This window comes from Calidris pugnax, unplaced genomic scaffold (assembly GCF_001431845.1).
Source record: "Calidris pugnax isolate Ruff unplaced genomic scaffold, ASM143184v1 scaffold141, whole genome shotgun sequence".
Taxonomy (NCBI): domain Eukaryota; kingdom Metazoa; phylum Chordata; class Aves; order Charadriiformes; family Scolopacidae; genus Calidris; species Calidris pugnax.
The window spans coordinates 1107908-1116905 of NW_015090902.1; the positions used below are offsets into that span (position 1 = coordinate 1107908).

Below are 8998 nucleotides of genomic sequence, written 5' to 3' on the forward strand. Positions count from 1 at the left end.
CTGCAGGAGAAAAGAGCCACTCTGTAAAACTGGAGAAGTCGTGGAAAATCAGGCCTAGAATATTCTGGTTTTGCTTTCTAGGTGGTCTCGAGATGGAAGTTCACTGTCCCCCTGCTGTGCATTTCACTGCTCTCTCTGTACTTCAGAGCTGCAGTTTAGAAGAGAAACAAATACATGTTTTAAAAATGAATTAAAAAAAAAGGAAATTAAAACTCATGATCCTCGTAAGTTTATGAGCAAAATAAACCCATATGATATGAATCTCTTAGAAGAGATTTTGTTTGCTGAAAGATCAAAGCGCGTGTGTTTAATTAGCCTGGTGTGGGTTTCAGCTATTGAAACCATCTATTCTCTTGCTCTTCCTTTTGCTTGGGCACAGTGAGGAAAATGCCGCTTGATTGGTATTAGAATTCTAAGATTTTACCTTCTCCAGTCACTTCCCAAGCAGTTGTAAAGAGAACTGCCTTGGCTGCTTACCTTTTCAAGTAAAAGAGTCAGTTTTCTCTCAACAGTGTTTAAAGCGTTCGCTACGATTTCAGATTCTTTACCCTAATTTAATGGGAACCATCACTGTGCCATAAACTCTTCTTCCTTGCAGGCAGCTGGTTTTTTTCACTAGGACTCAAGCTGATGAGGCAGAGAAAAGAGTCACCCAGTAGGTACAGAACTGCTGCCCTCCGGAGTTAACCCCTTTTCTGACTTGTGCATAAGAAAAGCCACGTGATGTAGCTCAGAGGTACAGAGCAGAAGCACCCTGGTCACCTCAGCACGGCCCAGATCAGCTCCTGAGAGTTTTAGGTTAAAATGCCCTGGGCAGCTGGAAGCAGCAGCTCAGATTCTTTACCCTAATTTAATGGGAACCATCACTGTGCCATAAACTCTTCTTCCTTGCAGGCAGCTGGTTTTTTTCACTAGGACTCAAGCTGATGAGGCTAGATTCTTCACCCTAATTTAACAGGAACCATCACTGTTGCCTTTGAGAACAGCGCCATAAACTCTTCTTCCTTGCAGGCAGTTGTTTTTTTTTCACTAGGACTCAAGCTGATGAGGCAGAGAAAAGAGTCACCCAGTAGGTACAGAACTGCTGCCCTCCGGAGTTAACCCCTTTTCTGACTTGTGCATAAGAAAAGCCACGTGATGTAGCTCAGAGGTACAGAGCAGAAGCACCCTGGTCACCTCAGCACGGCCCAGATCAGCTCCTGAGAGTTTTAGGTTAAAATGCCCTGGGCAGCTGGAAGCAGCAGCTTGCCACGGCCACCGTAGTGCTCAACTTCCATGGAGCTACACCTCTGTTCCAGACAAGTGCCACAATTGCTGAACCCTCACAGAGCCTGCCGCAGGATGTCACCTTTGCATTTTGTGAGCGAGGACACCTCTTGTGGCACAGGACAGCCCTTTGGACAGGGATGTGTTGGACTTGCTGGGAACTCTACTTGTGTCCAATCTGAGATCTGTCACACACCAGCTCCATCGCTGTAAGCCTGGTAAGACCTGGAGGTGACTGACACCAACATTTGTTAGCAAAAGATTCCAGAGCTGGACGATGGGGTTTGGGGTTGGTGGGGGTTTTTTTCTTGTGCCTCTCCCCCTCCTTTTTTTGTTTTGTTTTTTTTTTTTTTATTGTCAGTTGTGCCTTAGACATCTGAGCTGCTCACACCTTCTCACCACTTAAGCCCCTGCCAAGAATACTAAGCCTGGTATCCCACTGACGGATTTGTGTGGTGCTGAGATGTGCTATACGATAGCCTTCATAAACCAGCTCGGGATAAAAAAACCAAAAAGCAGCAAAATTTCTCTTTGTCCACATACTCAGTTTCCTAATGATTTGGCTGCACGTTCCTGTGCACCAGACGATAGTCTCAGCCAAGCTCTCACACCCAGAAAATTCAATTATTTTCTACGCAAACTAAAGCAACTTAAATTCCCAAAGAGTTCATCTGAACACTGTGCTCCTGGGGAGGGCTTCAGCAAGACAATCCCTATCAGAACACACCAGCAAATGTGTTCAAGACTATTGGGACTGAGAGTTTAGAACCTATTTGTGCAAGATGGTGAACCTTCCCCCGCTGTGGTTCATGGCAGCGGGGATTTACAGCACGGGCTGTGTTTTAAACAGGTGCTGGGTACAAAGCAGGGCACCAGGCTCTTCCACTGAGAAAACAGCCCACTAGTCTGCATAAAAAAAACTGAGAAGCTTTGAACATTTTATGTTTTATTTGAACACTGATAAGTTTTTACATTTAGAACCAGTGCAACAAGATATGTGTCTGAAAGAAAGGTGGGTTTTCTAGTGCAACACAGTACAGGCTTCTGCCTTTATTACTTAGTAAATGACAATAAGAAAGAAACTGTAAAAGATAATTCAATTGATTATTTAATCTCAGAAACTACAAAATTATGACTCAATACAATATACCTTTTTATCATAAACACATATTTATATATATTCTTCTCTCAGAGACACAGTGCAAGACTAACTGAAATTTCCTGGGGCGCTCAGCACCCCTGAAAGAGATCAAATTCGGAGAAAAAGATCCCTTGATTTAACAAACCGCTGAAACGGAAGTAGATCAAAATATATCCTCGACAAAACATTTGTTTTAGTTTTTAAAAAAAAGCTTGCACAATATCAGCAAATGTCAATAATCAAAATTCCAGGTAGAGCTCCTCTGCAGGGCAGATAAATGCAATGTAAGACTTGTGTTCAAACGTGGCTTTCAAGTACGGAGAGCTCGCCTGTTTGTTCGGCGAGCGTGGCAGTCATTGTTCAGTTCTCAAGTTGCTAAATTCTCCTACAGCAGCATAAAAACAAGCCTCAAAATCATCAAAAGGCTGCAAAAAAATAAAGAACAAGAAACGTTAATACAAGAAACAAAACCAGTGCAAGTCATCATTACGAACCAACGCATCGGTGACTACCTGACACTACAGCCTCTCTCACAATGTCTGCATCTACAGCCCCAGCCTCTGCTGAAACACACAGTCTACCTAGGCCTGAAAAGTGAGCCTCAAGGGAAAATAACTTGTTCCTTTAAGTCCTGATTCTGAAATTTTGCACCTTGACAATTGCATCGGCTTTTTTTCCTCCCTGTATGTCACTGGAGTAATCTTGACAATTTGCATCAGATTTTTTTCCTCCCTGTATGTCACTGGAGTAAAAGAGTTGACGGCCTTACATTAAATCTGGTAACAATGAAGCAACAGTTATTATTCCTTCAGAAGATGGCGATTCTGATCTACAGTTGAAAAATGTTTTGAGTTACAGACTCACTTGGAAAAGAAAGTTTTGTCTTAGTCCAAAACTGAATTCCAAAAACACGAGTACAGAGAATTATGTTTATCAATATGCCAAAATAAACAGCAGCAATAAAGCACTCAGAATGGTTAGACACATTGTAATTTGCAGTAATACTGACCAAAGTTCTTAGGTCAGAAAAGAGTTGACAGCCTTATATTAAATCTGGTAACAATGAAGCAACAGTTATTATTCCTTCAGAAGATGGCGATTCTGATCTACAGTTGAAAAATGTTTTGAGTTACAGACTCACTTGGAAAAGAAAGTTTTGTCTTAGTCCAAAACTGAATTCCAAAAACACGAGTACAGAGAATTATGTTTATCAATATGCCAAAATAAACAGCAGCAATAAAGCACTCAGAATGGTTAGACACATCGTAATTTGCAGTAATACTGACCAAAGTTCTTAGGTCAGGTCAAAAATGTCCTAGTGTTCAAAGGTGCTGAGCTTATAGAATCACAGAATGGTTTGGGTTGGAAGGGACCTTGAAGATCATCAAGTTCCAACCTCCCTGCCCTGGGCAGGGACACCTCCCACCAGACCAGGTTGCTCCAAGCCCCATCCAGCCTGGCCTTGAACCCCTCCAGGGATGGGGCAGCCACAGCTTCTCTGGGCAACCTGTTCCAGTGCCTCACCACCCTCACCCCATGTTCCACTGATACTGGCTTGAATCAGATGCCAAATGGCAACTATTTGAAAATCAGTGAAATCTTTACATTAAGATCCTCAAATATATGTTTACCTCAGGCATGCTACTAGTCCGGCTGGCATTAATTTCTTGGACCTCTTGAACCTCATTCCCATTATAATGGTCAAAAGAAAAGCTGAAACTGTAAAAGACAATTCAATATATTTATGTTCTGACTTCTCCCAGTGGACCATTCAGGAACATGGAGAGTTATCAAAGGTCATTGCTATCGTTTGCTATGAACTGCAATTTAATAAAACATTAGATCAGAAAGGCAGGACTTCTCAGAGCCAGCTGGGCTTTACCACTCTTGCAGCCAAAGTAATGGCAGTTACACAAATCTCTTTCCTTTTTTATGGAGCAGTTAGACCATCTGACTAATCCTCTTCAGACTCCGCTGTCTACTGCTGTGCACAATCCTGTACTCACAGGTGTCAGGAATTACTTGAAAGCTCACTCCAGCATTATAAAACCAGCTCCGACAGTTACAAGCATCTTATGAAACTCCACCAGCTACGCATGTGCCCTCATTAAAGACACCCTGCAAAAAACCTCTTATGCTTCATTACCCATCGCTCTTATTTTCTGGTCCCATAGTCTTGATCCTCTCAGGAATGTCTGAGGAGTGGACTGTTCCACAGTATGTGCCTTGCCAGAGCCCTGAGTACATTTACAATTAATTATAAGCTACTGAGCACGTTCACTCTGTAATGTACTTTTTTCCAGTTAATAGCATCTGGCTCTTCACATGTGCCACTGAGTTTTTAAGACATTCAAAACTTTAAAGATGTTTTCAAAAGTGCTACATATTCACTGTCTCACCTTAAATCAGTCAAAGAAATTCAGTAAATCAAGCCAAATCATATTCAGTATGGAGGATGGTTTTTGTCATTTTTTTTTTTAATTTCCTAACGTTTTAAACATTTGGGTACTTGCTTCATTTTACATTGCAATTTACTCTACTGGTTTCTAAGTTCAGAGTGGTCACTTTCTTCCACGCACTGAATTTCCTTCTCTCATCTGTGCTCTAGTTGCTTGTGGCACTTTGGCAGGTTAGACACAAAGGAAAACATTCTGATTTTCTACAAAAGCAATACTTGTTTATGATGAAAAGCCCTTATTATTCTGAAAGTAGCAGATACAGCAGGCACCGAAGGTTTTTAAGGTCTGGATCTGTAGCTGGTTTTGAGTGTGTCTAATTCTCCCTTACTCTGAGGTCTTCCTACCCAGTTCTTTATTCATTTGAGGTATCTACGTGTATAGAAGCCAGAAGATGCCAGACTGAGACACATCTGCTTGGAAGAGATTAAAAGCAGCTTGAATGGTTGGCACTGCCAGAGAGACTACTTTCTATGAATATTTGCTAACTCACTTCAGGCAAAAATGACCAGTTAGTTCAGACCACCTTACTGGTTTCATTCAACACAAGTGGATGTTGAAGAGGCCACCCATTCAATAACCAAGGTAAAACAGCTGTTGAGGGTTTTAAGCAATCAGAACCCCACTTTGGAAACATTCAGAACTAAGACTGCTTTGAAGTGTCTTTGTTCTTTTTACTCTACATAGTAAGAACTCTCTAAGGCAGGTGTAGTGAGCTGTACCTCATCTGTATTGCTGTAATTTCTATTTAATTAGTAATACCTATTTCTCCAGTGGAGAGAAAGTCCTTACATGCCTACAGCTACATGAAACGCACAGCACTGATAATATTTGAGTATATCTGACATCAGCAAGGAAATCAGTGGAAACTTTGTATCAGTCCTTTCAAAACGAGCCAGTTTGGAAATGGGCAACATTTACTATGCTTTAATTAGCCTTCTCTTTCACAAATTCTGCATCCAAATTAGTGATTTAATTGAACCATAGAAGTACAATACCGTATGCTACTTAAAAGCATGTCACACAGAATGATTACGTATTTACATATACTTAAGGCTGTGTCTTCATTCCAAAAAAGATGGGTTTCTTTTTAACAGTGGGATAACTTAATCCAAGCAAGGACTGGCTCCCACACCTACTTCACTTCTCAAATTACATTCTAATCTGTAGCTCTAATGAGTTTATTCCAGTGCTCTCCCATGTTTCTCGGCTGGATTTCACAATATTTGCAGCATTATGAAACCAGCTCATAAAAGGAGGCGCTGGCAGGTGGTGCCATGGACCTGCTGGCTGGGTGTGAAGGAGCTGCCTTACCTTCCACACAGTTCCCTACCTTCCAAACAAACAGCTCCGAGTTTAATTTTGCAAGTGAAGCTGAAGTGCCTAACTCTATTTAAGAAATAACATTCAAACCAAAGCCGTGCTCGAAAGTAAACAGAAGAGAGACTTTTACATGCAATTGAGGAAACTGCCAGGTTTTGTTGTTGGGGTATTTTGTTGTTTACCGCAGTAAAACACTTACACAACGATATCTTCACATTTCTTGGATCACGTGTTACGCAGTAAGCTCCATAACCAGCCACAGATCCAAAGGTGAGCCCAGCAGCTAAAGAGATTTTACTACCTGCAAGAAACCATTCGAGCGTTACTTCTCAATACAGTGTCTTTAAGCTCAATCTTTACACAGTATTTCTCTCTGCACAGCATTATCCAAATATATTTAAAAATAGAACTGATTTTGCCACAGTGCAGCTAGCTCGCTCGGTGTGAATAGAGGTGGTATTTCTGTAACTGGGTCATTCTCTTGCCTGGCATTAGGGGGAAAGTTGACTGAATTAGAGGGCGATGATGAGGGTCTAGTTATACTTGCAATTGGGAAAAAATAATCTTTGAAGCACAAACCTAAATTTGGTTATTTTCTCTAACATACATACCTTTAGAAGCATTTTTGTAATTTCTCTGGACTACCTGTTGATTTTAATGGTATCTTACAGCACTTGGGAGTCTCCAAAAATGGTAGAAATGTGTCAATATATAAAAGGTAAATTGGACAACACATGTAATCATAAACCTTTCAGCCTGACATCAGTCCTGGACAAAGAAATGGTATCAGCAACTTCACGTTTAATTAGTAAAGAATTAAAAAATGAGTTAAAACAATTAGATGGCAATGAAGACGAAAATACGGTTTTAAAAGTAACTCAACATCTTCTTTCAGTGCTATTACAGAACTGGTTCATAAAGCCCCGAGTTTCAGGAATATACCTACATTTCTGAACAGGCATTTGACTCGGTGCCATACGATAAAAGCACAGAATCAGCACAGCAAGCATTATCCAGATTGAGCTGATCCCAAAGCTTTTATAAATGAAGAAACCAGATCCCCAGATGTCATTTAGCTCACAGTCCTGATATATTCCATATTTTTAATCAGGAATTTGCAAGAAACAGAAAGCATTACCGATTAAAAAAAAATAAGAGTGAAGAAAACAAGCGAATGGGATAGTGAGTGCGACTGAGTGCAAAAAAAAAATACAGCTTTTTCAGGGAGTCAGGCATAAAGCCATATGTCTAAGAGCAAAGCGTGTGCATGCTGTGCAGGGAAACAGTGACCCCGAATCCCAAGAATGGGGGTGGATAAGGGCACGGGGAAGCAGAGGGATGCGCGGCTGGGATGTGCCCTTTGCGGGAGAGCCCAGGGGGACCGGGCTGGGGATCCCGGCTGCCCGTCCCCGGGACCACTGCGACCTCTGCCGGGACGCTGCGCTGGGCTCGGGCAGGGCACTGCCAGCTGGCAAGGACTGCAAAAATGACTGAAATAGGGAAAAACACGCTTTATAGTACGCGATAACCCGAAACCTGCTTATCTTAGAGTTAATAGCTAACAGATAATGCAAAACATCGGAACAGAATACACAAGTAAAAGGCTTTCTTTCCAGTGTGCGTCTGGAAATCTCAAAATCAAGCCAGGATGCCTTTGTGGAAAATAAACTTTAATCAGTTATCATCTACTGCGCTCATCGCAGGAATGATTAAAGGAAATGAGCAGGCCTAAAATACACCGAAGGTCAAAAATAACGTGACAGCCCCCTTTTGCCCTGAAAACAAATTAAACAGTAAATTAACAGAAAAAAGCAACCACTTAAATGCTTAAGTTGACCCGAGTAAATCTCATGAGGCCCAGCTCATTTATAGCAGCGCGGGGTGGATTTAAGATGCAGTCGTGTTCATTACAGCAGAGTTTTCATGTCTTGCATCAATTTTTATTTTTATAAAGTGCAGCAAAGAAGAAACAAATGCTGCATTTCCAAACGTTGCTGTCCCAATACTTACCTTTCCGAGTGTACGCTATGACACCTCCAACAGCCAGCAGTGCAGCATATGCAAAACCCACCCAGTCAATAGCCATGGTCCCAACTCTGGAGAGAAAAAACCAACACATTGCAACTGAAGACAAACAAGCCCCTTCCTACTGGTTAAAAAAATCAATAAATCCGTACTTAAAGCGTTCTAAATAACTCTACACTCTCCTGAGTTCTGTTTCTCTACTGTGTCAAAACATTCAGAAGGTGGAGGTGTGTCTATTGGCTATTTTATCATCTTTTCACTAACAGCTGCCCTTCCTTAGCCCTCAGCATGTAGGAGTACCATATTTAAGGGAAATTGGTATTTTTGGGATGTACGTAGCATGCGTTTTTCCCAGGCAGGGATCAGTAAAGGCAGCCCCTGGCACAGCCCAGCAGCGCTATGGCCTGTCCCTGGCTGGGGTACACCTGTCCCCTCCTTCTCCCAAATTAAGGGTACGCTTAATTAAACACACATTTCCTTTTACCTGAGTGGCTGCATCCCCACTCACAGAGTTAAGGGGGTGGCAGGAAAGAGCACACACTCCATCATTTCATGTCAGGCCTTTAATATGAAAGTGAGCAACTCATAGCCACCCCCAAACTGTAACCCCGTCAGGAAGGCAGCTGTTTTGAGGGAGCCCCCAAAGCCGAGGCCTGCAGAGGCGGGGGCCACAGCCCCCCCAAAGCCCGGCCTTTCATCCGCCCGGCCTTGGAGGCCCTGGGCAGGGGGGTCGAGGCGGGGGGGGGGCGGTACGCGGCCGCCCGCTCTCCCTCAGCTCAGGGCTTCC

At 42.5% G+C, this 8998-nt stretch overlaps 1 protein-coding gene across 1 annotated transcript; it reads right to left on the minus strand.

Annotated features, from left to right (window-relative positions):
* Positions 1 to 2199: 2199 nt before the first annotated feature.
* On the minus strand, positions 2200 to 8724 carry TMEM14A (transmembrane protein 14A). Its single transcript, XM_014948912.1, has 5 exons — positions 8696 to 8724; positions 8197 to 8282; positions 6386 to 6487; positions 4039 to 4126; positions 2200 to 2832 (listed from the first exon to the last, which is right to left on the minus strand). Exons 1-5 carry the CDS (start codon positions 8707 to 8709, stop codon positions 2793 to 2795), a joined length of 330 nt encoding a protein of 109 aa, XP_014804398.1. The 5' UTR covers positions 8710 to 8724; the 3' UTR covers positions 2200 to 2792.
* Between the last annotated feature and the right edge of the window lie 274 nt (positions 8725 to 8998).

Coding starts and splice junctions, on each gene's coding strand:
- TMEM14A (XM_014948912.1), bottom strand. Junction 6,488..8,196: donor CATAGCGTACACTCGGAAAG/GTAAGTATTGGG, acceptor GGTTTCTTGCAG/GTAGTAAAATCTCTTTAGCT. Junction 4,127..6,385: donor AAATGTGAAGATATCGTTGT/GTAAGTGTTTTA, acceptor TGTCTTTTACAG/TTTCAGCTTTTCTTTTGACC.